The sequence below is a fragment of the Ipomoea nil genome, unplaced genomic scaffold (assembly GCF_001879475.1).
Source record: "Ipomoea nil cultivar Tokyo-kokei standard unplaced genomic scaffold, Asagao_1.1 scaffold0688, whole genome shotgun sequence".
In the NCBI taxonomy this organism is placed as follows: domain Eukaryota; kingdom Viridiplantae; phylum Streptophyta; class Magnoliopsida; order Solanales; family Convolvulaceae; genus Ipomoea; species Ipomoea nil.
The window spans coordinates 5,608,925-5,626,994 of NW_017617116.1; the positions used below are offsets into that span (position 1 = coordinate 5,608,925).

At 35.1% G+C, this 18,070-nt stretch overlaps 2 protein-coding genes across 2 annotated transcripts; both read right to left on the reverse strand.

The window, feature by feature from the left end:
* Window positions 1-4,197: 4,197 nt before the first annotated feature.
* On the reverse strand, window positions 4,198-12,920 carry LOC109176028 (putative UPF0481 protein At3g02645). Its single transcript, XM_019325431.1, has 2 exons — window positions 12,917-12,920; window positions 4,198-5,914 (listed from the first exon to the last, which is right to left on the reverse strand). Exon 2 carries the CDS (start codon window positions 5,890-5,892, stop codon window positions 4,303-4,305), a length of 1,590 nt encoding a protein of 529 aa, XP_019180976.1. The 5' UTR covers window positions 5,893-5,914; window positions 12,917-12,920; the 3' UTR covers window positions 4,198-4,302.
* A 1,077-nt stretch (window positions 12,921-13,997) lies between these two features.
* On the reverse strand, window positions 13,998-14,886 carry LOC109176032 (cytochrome b5-like). Its single transcript, XM_019325437.1, has 3 exons — window positions 14,748-14,886; window positions 14,588-14,654; window positions 13,998-14,482 (listed from the first exon to the last, which is right to left on the reverse strand). The coding sequence occupies exons 1-3, from the start codon at window positions 14,835-14,837 to the stop codon at window positions 14,214-14,216; spliced, it is 426 nt and encodes a 141-aa protein (XP_019180982.1). The 5' UTR covers window positions 14,838-14,886; the 3' UTR covers window positions 13,998-14,213.
* Between the last annotated feature and the right edge of the window lie 3,184 nt (window positions 14,887-18,070).

Below are 18,070 nucleotides of genomic sequence, written 5' to 3' on the forward strand. Positions count from 1 at the left end.
AGGGGAAGCAATGGAACGTGACCAAGTTATATCAACGCTTATACTGTGATTCACGTAATAACATGGAACTTTGACACATATTTATTTTTAATATATTGAAAGTTTATTTTTAGTATATTATAGATATATTTATTTTGGGTTGTATTCAAATACAAACCCCTTTAAAATACAAATTTGAGCTTGTGCACACAGGGCGCACTGCCAACAATTTCTGAGATTAACTTGTGCACACATTAACATACTTACATGCACACAGCGCGTAGGAGGAAAAATAACAATCATCCATCAAAGACCGTGCACACATTAACATACTTACATGCACACAGCGCGTAGGAGGAAAAAATCACAATCATCCACCAAAGCTCGTGCACACATTAACATACTTACATGCACACTGCCAACAATATCTGGGATTAGCTCGTGCACATATTAACATACTTACATGCACACAATTTGTATTTTAAGGGGGGTTTGTATTTGAAAATAATCCTATTTATTTTAACATGCACTATAATATACTAAAAATAAACATGTAAATATACAATACACTAAAAATGAACTTGGTATAAAAGTATAATAAATCTACTAAAGTTAAACATATACAACACAAAAATAAAAAAAAAAATAAAAAAAAACTTACAGTATAATAAAAATGAACATGTAGGAAAAAATTTGTGTGAGATCGTCTCACGGATCATTGTCCGTGAGACGAATTGAGTCAAGATAAAATATAATATTTATACTGAAAATTTAATACTAAATCAAGAATAAAATATTTATTACTTATATGGGAAAATATAATACTTTTACATTTTGATTCAAAAGTATTACAATTTTTCTCAAAAATATTACATTTACCTTTATAAGTAATAAATACTTGCCAACATTACTTAAGGGAAATTATATACCAATGAGTTCTTGAGAAACAGAGATAATATGATCAAACGGCACCAAGCTTGTTATGTGTAGCCTACCCTAAAAAGTAAAAATAACAAAATTACAAAAAGTTGTAATAGACCACAACTGTTGTCTCCGGAACCATAATCATCGGTTCGGGGAAGAATTGGTCATTTGCACATCGTTTTGATCATATAAAAATTAAAGAACAAGCTTTCGTAGTCTATAAGTAGAGCCACCAAAATAGACTTTGGCCCTGTTTGGTAAAATATTGACCTATAGGCTAATTTTGGCTTATTTGACCACTATTAATTGTTTGATTTAGTTAAAATATTAATATAAATATTTGGTTAATTAGCTTTTTGCAACTCTAAAAGGCTAAAATTCAAAAAGTTACTCCAAACAACTTTTTCAATTAGCGTTTTGAGAAAAGAAATTATACCAACAGCTATCAGCTAACAGCTAATTTACCAAACACTTTTCTACAATCAGCTAATGTTATCAACTATTTATACCTTCTAATTAACACAATCAGCTAACAGTTAACAGCTATCAGCTAACAGCCATTTTACCAAACAGGGCCTATGTCTGACAAGTCAGCTTGCCCTGCCTTTTATATATATAGGTATAATGGGTGGGTTTCAATTGGAAAATACTTGGTATACTCCCATTTTAAACTCCCAACTTGTACTCTCTCTCACATGCTTTTGATGTAGATATTTTTTTGTAGACTCACATGATGAAAGTAATCAACCTTAATTTGCCACCTCAGGGAGTATAAATGAAGGAGTCTATGTAGTAGAACTCGTTTCAATTTTGACGACCTATAAAAGAGCAGGCTTCTGAGAGACTGAGACCCACGGGTTAGACGGACATGTATATATATATATATATATATATATATATATATATATATATATATATATATATATATATATATATATATATATAGAGAGAGTTGCACTCGGGTGCGAACGGCTCGCCCAGACGCGAAATAGGAATGGATTCTGTTCGTCCACGTGTCCAGATCTAATGGATGAGAAACACTGATTTTTTTAAAAAACGCGGTGGCATTTTCGTAACTAATTGAACATCGAAGTGCAAGTAAAATATATTACAAGTGCATGTAAAATGTATTATAGGTGCAAATAAAAATTTACACTGAGCATCAATACTTAGTTGCACTCATAGTTCTAAGCAGTTGCACACATAGGTATAAGTAGTTGCACACATAGGTATAAGTAGTTGCATCTAGGTGTATGAATGTTTGCGAGTGGTTTTCAGGAGTATTACTACCCGCTGAACTCAGATCAATGAATGTTAACAAGACAAAATTACATGCACTTATAGGTGAAAGTAGGTGCACATATAGTTATAAGTAGTTGCACCTACTGTTATAAATAGTTGCACATATAGTTATAAGCACACCCAGGTGCATGAATGGTTGCGGAAAGTGAATGCTAATTATATGCACTTATAGGTGAAAATAGGTGCACTTATAAGAGATTTTACTTGCACTTCGATGTTCAATTATTTACGAAAATGCCACCGCGTTTTTTTTTAAAGTTATTAGATCTGGACACGTGTCACGCACTGATTCGTTCGCATTTCCTTCCTGGGCACTTATTCGCACCTGAGTGCGTCCCTATATATATATATATATATATATATTCTTTAGTTTTTAATTTTTAATAAACCTAATTCATAATTAATTTCTTATTGAAGGATAATAGCAATAAAATTAGAATATTAGATTAGTATGTTAGAATAATACTATATATTAAAGAATAGCGCCTTAGAGTGTATCTAAAAGAAAATTGTCAAATTATGCTGTGCATCCGTATGCACCATGCATGGTGCATACGGATGCAAAAACGACGTCGTTTTATTAAAAACGCGTGTCTCCCCTTAAAAAAAAAAAAAAATCAGGTTCGATTCCCAGCAACAACATATGAACTAAAATTCCAGAATCGATGAACTATAATTTCAGAATCGATGAACTATCATTTCAGAATCGATGAACTATAATTTCAGAATCTATGAACTAAAACTCCAGAATCTAATCTATGAACTAAAAATTCCAGAATGAATGAATTAAAATTCCAGAATCTATGAACTAAAATTTCGGAATCGATGAACTACAATTCCAGAATTGATGAATTATAATTCCAGAATCAATGAACTAAAATTCCATAATCTTTTTTTTTTTTTTTTTGAAGATAAAATTCCATAATCTATGAACTAAAATTTCAAAATGAATGAATAACATAATGCTGTTGCTGCGGAATTGAACCTGAATTTTTTTTTTAAGAGAAAACACGCGTTTTTAATAAAACATCATCGTTTTTGCATCCGTATGCACCATGCATGGTGCATACGGATGCACAGCATAACTATGGCAAGGTGGGCCTTGAAATGGCGGGGCTAGCCATCCTACTATAGGCCCGCTAAGTTGTGAATCTTAGAGACCAGTGTTGCTAGATTGCGGGCTTCGACTTGTCATTCCAACCCGGATTGACAACTCTACATGTCGCAAATTATATCGTGCATCGCGCATCAAAACGACGTCGTTTTGTTTAATGAAAAGAAACAGAACATTTGCAAAAAATAACTCTGTTCTTCAGTTTCATTTTGTATACACTGCAGTTTCAGTTCAACACAACTACAGTTTCATTTCGATATAACTACAGTTTCATTCAATATTTATACACTCAAATATGTGAAAATGTTATTTAATTTTATTTTATATACACTATAGTTTCATTAAAACACAACTAAATGATCATTTCAATATAATTACAGCTTCATTTTACAATATACACTCAAATATGTGAAATGTTATTCAGTTTCATTTTATATATACTATAGTTTTATTTCACCACAACTACAGTATCATTTTGATATAATTGCAGTTTCATTTGATAATATAAAAATAATATGTGAGACAATGTCGGTTTAGACACATTGTAGTGTCACTCCGTTATAACTGCAGAAACGGCGCCGTTTTGACACGCGGTGCACGATATAACATATGTCTACATGTAGGGAAAAAAAAAAACAAATAAAATAAGGAATTGGGCCTCCTTGTAAATCGGCCTATGGATATTGGGCTCTAAAGGCATATATTCCCACCTAAAGTTTGAAAAGTGAAAGTGAGCTGATTATTATTATATTCTATAAAACAAGCTAAGTTGTAAATACAAAAGATTGAACTCCCTTCAGTGTCTGAGCTGTACGAGAAACACACACAAGGTGATATATGTTAGTTGTGGGGACTTGAAACATTGTGGAAATAGAACATTACTTAAGTTAGTTTCAGAGAATAACATTAAGCAGACAAATGAAAGTGCACTAACATGAAACTAATAATCCACTAACATAAACACATGATGACACCACTAAGAACTAACCAGACATCCTTAAACTGAAAGCCTTGGTCCCAGATTCCCCCTTCTTACATCCATATATCTGGCAATAAGCTTGCATTATCTGCAGCACTAGCAGCAATGCCATGAAGATATACAACAAAAACTTCATTGCAATTCCACTAGGCTTCCTCAGAAACTCTCCCACATTCTTGACATTCTTCTCCAGAAATCTCCACACCCTTTTCCATGGCTTCTTATTCTCCCATTTCTCCACCATCTCCTTCACTTGCTTCACCACTTTCCGGCTTTCTGACTCCCTCAGCTCCCCCGCGGATCTGCTAAACCCGTTAAAGATTTCAGCAGCTCGTTCATCGTTCAGACGAATCGGATCGCTCTTTACAATACCCTTCTCGCGTAGCAACGATACGTCTTTATCTGTATGCACTATCCCACACATCAAATCAATATACTCAGAGAGCTCCAAACTGGAATCTGGGGTGGAAATTGCAGCTTCATAGGCTATCAAGTTTCTTAACACCACTTCTGAATCATGTTTCAGAGTGATTTCGGGGAGATAAATCGTGGGTTTCCCTTCGTCTTCGTCTTCTTCTTCGAACTTGATATGCCTAATCCCTCCCAAATCCAGGAGCTTGAACTCCACCTTGTATTTATCAGATAAATCTGAGACTGAAGGAATCTGAATCTTTTGTGTTTTGGCTTTCGGTTCTTGATCTTTACTAAGCTCTGCAGCTAACTTACTGTTCTCCCAAACTTGCACTGATTTGAAGGTGAACTGAAGGGATTTAACTATGGGTCCTCCAAATCCTAGTTCAGTTAATGCAGTTAAAACCTCTGTTCCAATCTCTGTGATTTTGGCTTTAGTTCTTAGCATGCTTTCTTGTTCTTTAAATCCATGGTTGTTTACGATGAGATTATACATGTGAGCTAAAAGGTGTTTACTCTCCCTACGGCGGTCTTTCCACAGCTCCGCCAGTTTGAGCGGCGAGTGGGCTTTGCAGAAGTAGTAAAACAGCTGGGAATACAACATGGTTTCCGGCGTACCTTTTTCCGGCGAGAACAAGTCCAGTTGTTTCCCCATCTCCGCCACCGCAAACGCCGGAACTTGGTTCTCCAGCATTGAAACATCCTTGGCGAATTCTCGGCGGCCGGGGTCGAGATTCTCGGACTCGGTTTTGTCGTCGTAGGAGCCGAGAAAATCGAGCAAGAAGAGGGAATCGACGGCGATGATGTAGTCTAGAGTGGAGCCTTCAAGATCCAAGTACTTGTCGTAGCTAGCTCGAACCGCCGGCTCCAAACCCTTGGTTTTTCCGAGGAAGAAGTCGTCGGAGAAATTTCTGGACGACGACAGGAATTTCTTGACTTTTGCGAGCTTTTGCATGTCGGCGACGTGGAGCTCCGGCCGGAGATGGTGGTACGCTCCCAGGCCAAGGTGCTGCGGCGCGTAAGCTTCCGGCTTGGTTTCGGTTATGGGTTTTGGGATTTGGAAGATGGAAGGGGTGAAATCGATTTGTATGGCGAGTTCGTCTGATGAGTCTAATGCTCTGTTTCCTTGGCTCACCCATTTCTTTTCGTCTATGGTTGGAGTGTAGACTGAAGTGGCCGCCATGTTTTTTCTGGGTTTCTCTCTTCTCTTAGCATTCAACTGTACTGTCTTGTTTTGGTAGTTCATATGTGATATGACACCAACAATGCCGTTCACGTTTTCAACAGTAAAATCATGCCCATTTTTTCTGTTTAGATTCTGAAGAAAACACCTTTCGGAACCTTTGTCGTCTTCTACCATTCTTTTGTCGTCTTATGACAAAAACTTGTGGCCCCCAGGATCAGCTCACCTAGTCATATAGATGAAAGTTGGAAAGAATGATATGGATTGAGTCTCACCAGTGACAGTGTGAGAGCAACCTCAAATTGAAGAGGCTTCTTGTGCCAGTAAGTAAAGGTCTAGCCTCTATGGCTCATGTTCAGTTGAGTTACCATGATTTACATCATTTGGGGTTCAACCATTTGGAAAAAATGACAAAAACTCGTGTGAGATATATATATATAAAAAAAAAAAAAAAATCATCCATTGATTAAAGATGCAACCCGTGAGACATCTCACACAAGTGTATAAAGGGCCTTTCACTTGCTAGAAATTATAGAATTTCTGACCACCTGAAAGTGATCGTGTGTATAAATGGTCTTTCACGGTTGGAAATTATGAAATTTCTGACCACCTAAAAGTGATCGTGTGTATAAATGGTCTTTCACTACTAAAAATTATGAAATTTTCGACCACTTGAAAGTGATCTTACTTGATTTAAGATCAGGTGGTCGAAAATTTTATAATTTCCAGCGTTGTTTATTCTTTTAGTCCTATATTATTTGATATTTGACTAAAATTATTTCAATTTTTCACATTAGACATTAGTTTAGTTTCGATAACATCTTCATCCAAAAAATTGTAGCCTAAGCCAAGCTACAATATTATTCATAATTATGTGGGTTCCAAGAAAGCAAGACATAGAGCAGAACAAAATTAAGGTAGCACGGCGGAGGTGTAGGGTTGGCGTTCAATCCAGCCGTTATCATTAACGTACGACAAGCTTGTATACCACTTCAGCTTCTTAGAACTCAACTTGGCTAACCATGGCACTCGCTTCTTCTTGTGTGATCCTGGCCCCTTACACCCATACTCTACGAAGGTCAACGTTGAAGGGCTGTCAGAAACAAAACAACGTTATAAGAATCATGTTTTACTCATTTTCAAACAAGTTATAATTAAATGTATAGGGTCAGAGAGTCCCGAGCTTAAATGTAGTAGGTGAAAGAGGTCAAAAGTTCCCCTCCAACTAGCAAATGCAGTATTTATAGCGGAGGGAAGATGACACATGCTAGGCTCTCGGTATGACTGACACGTGTTTGTACATGCAATCTATACACTCGAGAACAATGCCCTGGGAGCCACGTGTGCCTAGACTCATGATCACCCATTGAGATGGGATTGGGTTAAAGCATGAAATCCAAGTCCAAAATCTTAAGTAACCATGCTCGTGATGGTCGTTCCGATCTGAACTAACCGGGGTCGGTTCTTAAGAAGCATAGTGCTGCTGCAATCTTTAGCTAACTCGGTTATAAGGTTAAGGTCGGGAACATCGATCTTGTAACCGGTCAAGGTCGGGTTTGGTTTATCTCAGTGAACTAACCTGTTCCCGAGTAGATGCACGGAAGGTAAAGAGAGGTATACTTGGGGAATATTCCCTATCAAGTTATAAGTTTGACTTCAACTAAAATGGTCTATTGGTTTTCTTGGTTTGAGCTGATCAAACAACCTAAGCTAGTTTTACCACAAGGCGGAGTTTATCCAGTGCATATCATCACATTTTCGAAGATAAGGTGATGGACTTGACCCTTCAAGTCTCTGCCCAACAATCTCCTAGTCACTTGGTGCTGAACTTGGCCCTTAACTCGCCTCCGCCCACCATAGTGACTACGTATTTCTCTTGTCATTCAAAAAAACGAAAGAATAGATATTACTCAGCGTTGTGGTCGTCGGCGGGGGAGGGGGAGGGTGCGTTATCGGAGTTGATGACAGCAAACACATTACTCCATCCTTCTGGAACAATGACATTTTCCATGGTTGTTCGGAAAAATATGACAGTGGCGTAACTCCGCCATGGCCTCCCCAAGAAGGCCATTCCATTTCCAACAATATGGCAATTCTTGAAAACAAATCCAGTGATTTCTTCAGCACTCTGTCTTGCCTGTGCTGTGATGTAACCTGCCCACCCATGCTCCAGAGGTCTCACCTCTATAATACAATCCTGCAAACAATTTTTACACGGACAGATATAATGAAGACGGGTCCATAACAAATCGACCTGAGGAGACAGGCAAAATTGACTCGGGTTAGGTGTCCTAGTGGACCCAAAATCAACCACGAGGTGGCCCCGGGCAATCCGACCCGAGCCCAAGAGGTTGGGTTGGTAGGGTCCTCTCAAAATAAATAATACCCGACGAGGCGGGTCAAGTCGACCCGGTTAGGCCGACCCCCGTAGTTGGGAACTAGGCTCTAGCACGAGTCCCAAAGCCAACCACAAGGCCGGTCCTGCGAGATAATAATCCAACCCGAGCCCAAGAGGTTGGGTTGGTGCCCTGGCGGGGTTCGTGGGCTGAACGGGCGCCTAATTCGAAAAAATAAAATCAAATAATAAGACATGGTTAATTCTAGTCCGAGTTAATTAATTCAATTCCATCATATGCAGATTGATCGAATGTTTAAATTGTAAAATATATGGTTTACCTCATAGATTGAGCGGGCTTCACCAAAGATGAAATCAACGGATCCAGCAATAGTGCAATCTTTGAAGTAATGGCGTCCGAGTGTATCCCACAACGTGTCTTGCCAGCCGTTGAATCTACAGTTATATACGGCTATCATGTCGCCGTTGAACAGTCCCGCCACCGCCACTTGCCTTGGGTTCTTGGTGGTTTCCGGGGGGTAGTTGTAGGAATTCTGCTCGTTTCATTAAATTTCAATTCTAGCCGTATGATTATTTTGTCTTTATTTTTTGTTATCTACTTTAAAATTGACTAAATTGAATGTAAATCCTAAAAAGGAGAAACTGCATTTTTTGTCTCTAAATTATAGGATAATTATAAAATTTGTATATAAATGTTGGTCTTGTTCACTTTTCGCTCCTAAACTATCATTGGCATTGCACTTTTCCTCCTAAACTAACTTCTGGTGTTCAATTTTCGTCCATAAGTTAACTTCTCATGCTCACTTTTCGTCCCTAATGTTTTGTTAGTAAAGGGATGAAAAGTGCAACACCAATGATATCTTAGAGGCGAATAGTGAGCAAGACCGACACTTAGGGACGAATTCTACAATTATCCTATAACTTATGGACAAAAAGTACAAGTTTTCCTTTTAAAAATCTTATCACTTTTAGTTTTTCCATGATTAAATTTGTACTAAATTTGCTTTCTTACTAGAATTTCATACGACAAAATATTACCCCGTAAATTTTAACGGGTAATTTTTTTAATTTACAAGAAAGTCTCTAACTGTTATCTAAAGATACATTATAGGTTAAACTCATCTTTAGTGTTCTTAGCCGGTAAATAATTACAATAAAATAAAAACTTAAATTACTCATAACTGGCCAACTCAGTAAACTAGTTTAGATTGTTCATGGTTGTTGGCTCAAACTAAGAAGAACTGATAGACAGCTCTCACGAAAAGTTGAATTTGACTTGAGTTACCAAACTAATTATTTAACCAACTTGACTCAGTTTGCCTAAATTAAATCTGGTAATATTAATTTGTGGAAATTAAGGGGAGAATGAGGGGGGATCATACTGTGAAGGTGATGGCTTCCACAACTATGTTGTCAGCTTCTACGGTGAAAGTGGCGTTTTGAATTGAGCCATGAACATCCCAAATCACATTTGTTTTTCTTGATCCCTTGAGATAAATATATGGCTTCTCTCTTGGAATTCTCACCTGTTCACTGTATTATAATTATAAACAAATAAATAACAATTAGTTTTAGTACACCTAGACAAGGACAATTGTGATCCTTATATGAGTTATAATACTAAGGTGGTCCAAATTAACTTGACAAATATAAGATATGACATTTGAAATTTAAAGACTTTCTCGTGAAATTAACAATAGGTATAAGCCAAGCATCTTGTGCTCAAATGACACTTGGGTTAGACTTCCATGTGGGAGGTTGTAAGTTTAAGCCTCAGTGGAGGCGTTATTGGCTCGAGCAAATATTAATTTTGGTCCCATGAGTATTAACAAAATAACAGTTTTGATCCACATGTTATTGTTTTAATGTCAAAATTCATCACGCCGCGCCGCTCACCCTTCCGTTTAAGACATGTTGAAATCTAAAATTTTAAGTGTATTTTCGTCCTTTTTAACTTAAGAACTCAATTTGAGCATGAATAAATAGATTTAAGTCATACGATCGATCCCAATTCACAATTCTCCTCCTCATCCTACCTTAATTTGAGGAGGACAACTGCGAATTGAGATCAACCTTATTGATTAAATTTCTTTATTTATATTCAAATTGAGATCTTAATTTGAAAAGGACAAAAATACCCTTCTTAATTTCATGAAAACATAAATATATATATATACATAATGAATGTTACCTATATGTGCCATCTTTGACTTTGATGATGATCCAATTCTGATTGTTGAGAGGAACAGAATCAATGGCTGCTTGGATAGTCTGGTAATTTCCATGCCCAGATTGATCAACGGTGATGGTTGGATAATGCTGCCTAGAGAGTTCATCTCGTACGCTAACACTTTGCACTGATGATGCAAAAGCCGTGCACAAATGTGCAATTAGGCTCAACAAACTCAACTTATTAGAGAGGACAGACATTTTAGGAAACATATGCTAAAATTTTCATCACTCTTTCGAGTTTTATATCTGAAACATCATATCGATCAAATAAGGTAAAAATATAAATGCGTACTCTAAAAAAGGTTAAGAATCAAAAGAGCGGATTACCTTAATAGAAACATTAATTTCTATAAATTCAGTTATATTTTTCGATTTTTAATTTATTGATAATGAATATATTTTTTTTTTGAATAAAGGCATTGCAGACACATAATTCTAAATTAAAGAAATGCATATTTATTATTTTTTGTTGTAGCTACTAAATTATTATTTCATTTAATAAGAGTAAAATAGAGTATTAATTATGCCAACTTTGATTGGGATGAGATTCAAACCTAAAACATTTCTTATTGAAATCAATGAGTAAGTTAACGATGAACTAACAGAAATTACCAGAAAAGTTAACAGATAATTATATAATTAAAGATAAATTAGAAAATCTTAAATTAAAATTTGATTAATCTAAGTCATTCATTTGACCGATTATTTTTTACCTGTTATAGGCCTAACTCTCTTTTGACTTATATGATTCTATGGGTGCCGGGTAAATCCAACGTAACGGTATTCTATAGGGTCATCATTTCTTTTGTGAAATAAGAGTCATCATTTGCTTTTATTAATTAATCCTATATATAATAAAGTCATATGGTCTTGTGAAAATTAAATGGTGATAATCAACATTTAATTTTCACAAGACCATAATAATATTGTTCATTATAATAACAATAATAATAATAATTGCAATAATAATAATGATAATAATAATTTCCACTTACAGTTTCTAATATATATATATATATATATATATATATATATATATATATATATATTTATTTATTTATATTTCAATTTCTACTGGCAAATTATTGTGTGAACGATGGTCCACATAATTGTATGGATCATGAATATCAAATACATTTTTAATATATTAAAAATACATTATTTTTATATTGAAAGTACCTTACATACATATATAATGTACCCTTAGTATATTTAAAATATACTTTTTATTGCATGCAACCCCAAAGTTCATAAGTTTGAAATTAATATATGGCATAGCTAGGCGGCCTAATATTTAAGATTGTTGATGTGCATATTGAGGACTACGGAGACAAAGATGCGTTATTCGTGGATTTATCGGGTACTATCCAACAACACTCTCCAACTTAATTGACGTGAAGTAGGCTTAGTAACATTAAGATTATATTCTCGAATTATTAGTTCTCATCTTTTATTGATTACACACTTAATTCGATAGTATTTGGAAAAAAAAAAATCAATGTTCGAACTAAGATTGTGATTTTGGTCTTTAAAGGTCAATTGTATGTTGCTACATCTAGAGTTAGAAATCTCAAAGGTCTAAAAATTTTGATCCGTGGTGACTCTAAAATTGTAATTCAATTACTATTGTTTTTTTTTTAATGTAATTCAATTACTATTGTAGTTTACTAAATTCTTAAAAATTTGTAATATTAAATACTATGTACTAAATTTTTAATATAGTTTAAGATTTGTAGTAATCACCCACCTTAAATATTATTTTAATTGTAAATATATTTATGTTCATAATTTTATCATAGGAATTCACACATAATAATTATTAAATAACAAAAATTTTATATATGAATAAACCTCATATAGGGTATATTTTTATAACATATTTTTCGTGCGTCGCACGGGACAAATACTAGTTAACCTCAATAGTACCAAAGTCAACTTATTTATTAACCATGTTTTACCTTCTAGAGTTCTAGATTTTCGTAAAGTAATAATAGTGTAATACTAGGGTCTGTAACGCCATTGCGCCAACAGCCCGCTTGATTTGCATAAAATTAAAGAATTTTTGAGAAATATAATTTAAATTCTATATAAAAGTTACTCGTAATATTAATTTTGTTGTTTTATTGGTGAGAATATTAATTTAAAGAATAATGTATATAAACACTAACATATTTTTAGACAATAATAATTAACAAAGATATATAACGGTTGATCGAACATGGACTACGGGTAGTCAACGAAACAGTCAGTCTGATGTTGAATGGTATTCAGACCAGCACTCGGATTCGGGACTTGACCAGTCAACCGCGACAGTAAATGAAGGAATTATATGGCAACTACACAACCTAAAATCTCTGTCCAATCCTATATATTAATTAGCACACTCTATCATAAATACTGAATTATCATAGGGATCCCAATTATCATATTCTCCACCTACTTCTCCACTATAAAAAGCCTTGGTCAATCACAAAGAAGCATCATCGAAATCCTCTATCTCTAGACATGCATCCCACATCTCTCTAGAGAGCACCCTATTATACATGTACAAAACTACCAAAATATAATGGATTTCAGTTTGACGCCGCCCAAAAACGCCTGTGATTTTCACCTTTCGATTTTCACATAAAATTATCATTTCTTTTATTTTTCTCTCAAATTATTTATACTTTAATTTACCTATTCGATCGGTAATGTTGACCTGACCTGTTGACTAACTACCCGGTGGTTAAAAAACTAACAAAAGTATTTTTGTCGCACCATGTTGAACAATTGTTCCTAATAAGAGATAAAAGAAACTTAATTTTTCACAAATTTAAGGAATTCAATTTTCATTAAAAAAAAAAAAAACATTCTCTCATGAAACCAAACAACACACTCCGTAAAATACTTTTTTGCTCAAATTGTAGGAATTCCAATTCCAAATAGTTCATTTTCCATCCAACCAAACACTACATAACAACCACAATTCAATTACATATTTTGTAACTGTATTTTTCAATCCCTTGTCAATTGGTTAAATAAAATATGAGTTATAATACACATACTTCTATTTCACTTTTATTAATGAATGAGTTGACTGATTATTTATTTTATGGGTGATCATTTTATTTATTCCAAGGGTTGACCACGACAAACGGATGAGTAATATTGCTATAACTCTACCTAGTTAATCCCTTTAATTTGGCAGCAATAAAGTTAAGTATATAATAATTAGGTTTGGGTATTAAAATCACGACCCATTCAAGTTCGATTTCTAGTTTCTTTGTTAAACATGAACTCGAATATGATAATGAGTTAGCCGTTAGGGACATGTTTGATAATAACATAAGTAATTGAGCTAGTTATGTTAGTCTTAAATGAATATGGGTATTTTCGGTGGAGAAATACTATATTTTTCTTGATATTCTTGTATGTACTTGTAAAAATTAATTAAGCAACAATAATCATATTTAGAGAAAAATTAAGTCCATGAATAATTCAAATAGTCAACCGTTTAGTTTTGGATAATAATAAATCGAAACTGAACCGAGTTGACCCATCCCTATTATTTAACATGGCATATCCTTAAATAAGACAATAACTTTGATACATGTAAATTACATAAGAACCTTAATCATATTTTAAGTAGAATTTCATATTTTGTTCAGATAACAAAGAGAAACGCGTAACCACTATCAGAAGTGTGCATTAAATAACGTCGTTTTGTGACCTTAATCGACAATAAACCAGCCTAGATTGCCACCGATTTGGTTAGTGCCAGAAGTGCAACGCCCAAACCTAAGACCGTTAGGGGAAGTAGAAACCGGAGGAGGTCGACATTAATTATCCGCGGCGATGACTCGCCGGGATCACCATCTTTAGGCTGCTCCGGCGGGATGTAAGCGGCGGCAACGGCGGCGATGGTAGCGGTATCCACCTCTCCGACGTAGAACTCATCGAGCATTAATCTTGCAGCACTGCCATGCCCGGCATCCTCAAATTCTTCGCTGGCATCCTTACCTATGAATATATCATCGGATTAATGTCGGAAAAAGAGATTAGCACACACTAATCACAATTGATTGATGGTTAATTAATTTCCCAGTAATCTACTTCGATCTGTACCTGCCGCTGCCAACAAGACATCCTCACCACCAGGATGTTCATTAAGGAAGTTTGTAACGTTGTAAGCCTGAATTAATCAATCATTAATTCTTCTAATTATTATGAAGAAGCTAGAGAATATATATGCGTTAATTAACTATAATTGATGATAATTAATTACCTTAGCATTGATGATTACCCAGCAATCTTTGGGTGTGTTGTGTAAAGAAACTTCATTACAGCTTACTAATCTCTTCTCGCCAGCCCCCATAGCTTGACTCTCCTTTCTCCTCTGTGGAAGTTAATATATGTAGGCACTCATGGCTTCATTTGATTAATTTATATATATTAAAGTCGACAACTATATTGGTCATTCCATATATTTGAAAAGAATTATAAAAACATGTTAATATGTACAAATTTTTGTATACAGTATTCGGTATTTCTACGACTGTATCTAGATTTTGCTTAATTGTATTTCACATATATAGTTTGACTCTTACTTCAGAAAATTTTAGTTCAAAACTCTTTAACATGGTGAATCTTTATAATAGTTCAAATTTAAATGCAAAACTTTGATTACAATGATTTTTTAATTTTCTTTTGAATTTGAACATCAAATTTAAGGGTCTTTAATAGCTTCTATTTTGGAGACAGTGATTTAGGAATTTTTTTTAATTATCATTAGGGGGTCCTAGGTGTTACTTATTTTATATGATCAAAAGGCATAATGTAGTGGACTTGATGTGGACTTGGATAGTGGTTGCGTAGAAGTAGACTAGAAGTGCTGTTTAATGTTTTTGGCCATACTACAACTAGGAATCTAAACTTATAGATTCTCCTCTGTATTATAGAATTTATAGTTTGTTATAATTTCCTGGCTAAAAGTACACGCATTAATTTTTGTCCATGAAATGGTCTGGGCAGGCCATAAGGGTAAGAGACACCTTTAAGACCGTACGTACCATACTCAATCTAATCTCTATTCGCACCGGACCGGTCCAATGAATAAGCAAAGTGCTTGCCAAATTGATTTTTCCATATGAGAGGAGTTCAAACTCTCAACCTTTTTTAAGGGATGCGAATGCACGGCCACTCTCACCCACCAAACTGGTTAAGTACATGTACTAATTAAAATACAATAAACTGAAAATTTATATAGTTGAAAAAACACCAAAGAGGTAAAAACATTTTAAGCGAAATCTGCCTAGTAACTCTAACCAGCAAATTTTTTTTTTCTTTTGTAACTGACCGAAGGCTAATAAATAGTTTTCACAGGAAGTCAGATTTAAAAAATTGTGGTTACTAAGTCAATTGTATGACCAAGACAATACTGTCAAGAATGGTTATAGACTTATAGATGCATTATTGGGGATTATGAAACTGGTGATAATGGGGCTTTTGATAAGTGGATCACTCTATGGAAATTAAAAATCCCACCCAAATGGAAAAATTTTCCTATGGAGAGCTATTAGTGATATTCTTCTCACTACCCATAATTTGCTTATAAAGAGAGTGGATGTTGATCCGATGTGTGCCATGTGTGGGATCATGGGAGAAGACACTATGCACTCATTGGTATTGTGTGACTATGCAAGCTCCATTTGGGCTCAATCCAACCTTCCACTCCCAAATATTATGACAAATATTTTCCATGAATGGTTTAGTGCAATCATAAATGTTCTAGACACTAATGGAATTATTTACGCAGCTGCAATCTTATATCATCTTTGGAGAGCACGCAATGGAGCTGTATGGGATGCCTGCCTACCACGACCAAAAAATGTCATTGCGGCGGCCACTGCCACAATGCATGCATGGCAAAAGCTACACGCCCCGACCACCGCCCAAGTGCCGATCCACCACCATGCGGCTGTAGCGCCACTGCCGGGTCCTAGTACTGCTGCTACCACGACGCTGCCGAACCGGTCTCCTGCTGCCGCAACCCGTCGCCATGCACCACCGCCCCACCTGGCCGAACAACCGCCGAACTCACTGCCGCACCACTCCGAGCTCCCAAACACGGTAGTAATGCCACGGAAATGCTATGTGGATGCCGGATATCATCAGGGAACGAACACGGCTACGGTTGGGGCAGTCTTACTCGATGCCACCGATCAATTTATTTCGGCTTTCAGCGCGCCTATTCTGAGTTGCTTTTCCCCACTTATGGCCGAAGCATTCGCGTGTAAAGAGGCTTTATCCTGGCTAAGGGCACGAGGTGAACAATCTATACAACTTTTTACGGATTGTCAAACGTTACAGTCTTACCTGTCTGCACCGGACAACCCATCTCACTCATACATTGGCTATGCTATTAATAGTTGCAGAACTTATATGTCTGCGTTTAATTCTTGCTCTGTCATTTTTATTCCTAAATTACAAAACTTAATAGCTCATACTTTAGCTACTTCAGCCTTTACGCTTTCTACAGCAATGTATTGGGACAATGTCCCACCCGACTCTATTTCAGTTTATCTATAAATACAACCCATTGGTTGACTTTCAAAAAAAAAAGTATGACCAAGACAATACACAAATATCTAATCACTATGTTTTAGAGTACTACACACTACATAACCGCAAGACAGCGTAGGAATTCTCATTACTTTAGATTTTTAAACATTATTTTGTTTGATTCTCAACAATCTTATCTAGTTGACAAAGATTTTATGAGCCGAGTTAAAATTTGACTTACGACATTTATTATTGTGTGAACCATACTATCAAATAATGTATATTTATAAATAATGTATTTTCAGTATATTAAAAATGTATATTTTATTCAAAAAAAAGTATATTATTTGAATAGTGAAAGTATATTATTTTGTATAATGTACATTCAATACATAAATAATATATTTTTAATATATTAAAAATGTGTTTTTGTTATGGTCTACGCAGTACTGTAATTTGTCATTAAAGGCATCAATATAGTCTAAAAATTTCATGGACATGATGAACCAACCCTTTTTTTTTTTTGGGTCCTAACCAGCTGCATATATAATGAAGATTAACAAGCTTTGTAGGTGGCCAGCAAGCTAATTTAAACAATAACAACAATAATAATAATAATAATATTATTATTGGAAATAATAATATTGTTATTATTAGGAAAAAAGAATATATACCAAGAAATTACTTTAAACTGTTATTAATAAAACTAAATGCATTTCACATGTGTCATATATGACTTTTTAAATTTAAGCTAAGCAAACGATATCTAGTTTCAGGTTTGGTTTCTCCATCCAAAGTATTCAAAAATAAAAATAAAAATTATTAACCCATGAGTCAACCTACGAAGCCACGAGCTAAGGTCAAGGTCGTGAGATCCATAAGAACTAAGAATAATAAATTGGGCCCAAGTTAAATAACAACCCGGATGAAGATAACTGAGTTGGGCAATTGTTATACGGTAGACCATGGTTCATAGTGCTATGTGTGTATGTGGACTATGGTTGTCAAATGAAATTGTAGCAGAGCTAAAATGATACTTTAGTATTG

Coding starts and splice junctions, on each gene's coding strand:
- LOC109176032 (XM_019325437.1), bottom strand. CDS start 14,837: ATGGGGGCTGGCGAGAAGAGATTAGTAAGCTGTAATGAAGTTTCTTTA. Junction 14,655..14,747: donor GGGTAATCATCAATGCTAAG/GTAATTAATTAT, acceptor TGATTAATTCAG/GCTTACAACGTTACAAACTT. Junction 14,483..14,587: donor TGTCTTGTTGGCAGCGGCAG/GTACAGATCGAA, acceptor ATATATTCATAG/GTAAGGATGCCAGCGAAGAA.
- LOC109176028 (XM_019325431.1), bottom strand. CDS start 5,892: ATGGCGGCCACTTCAGTCTACACTCCAACCATAGACGAAAAGAAATGG.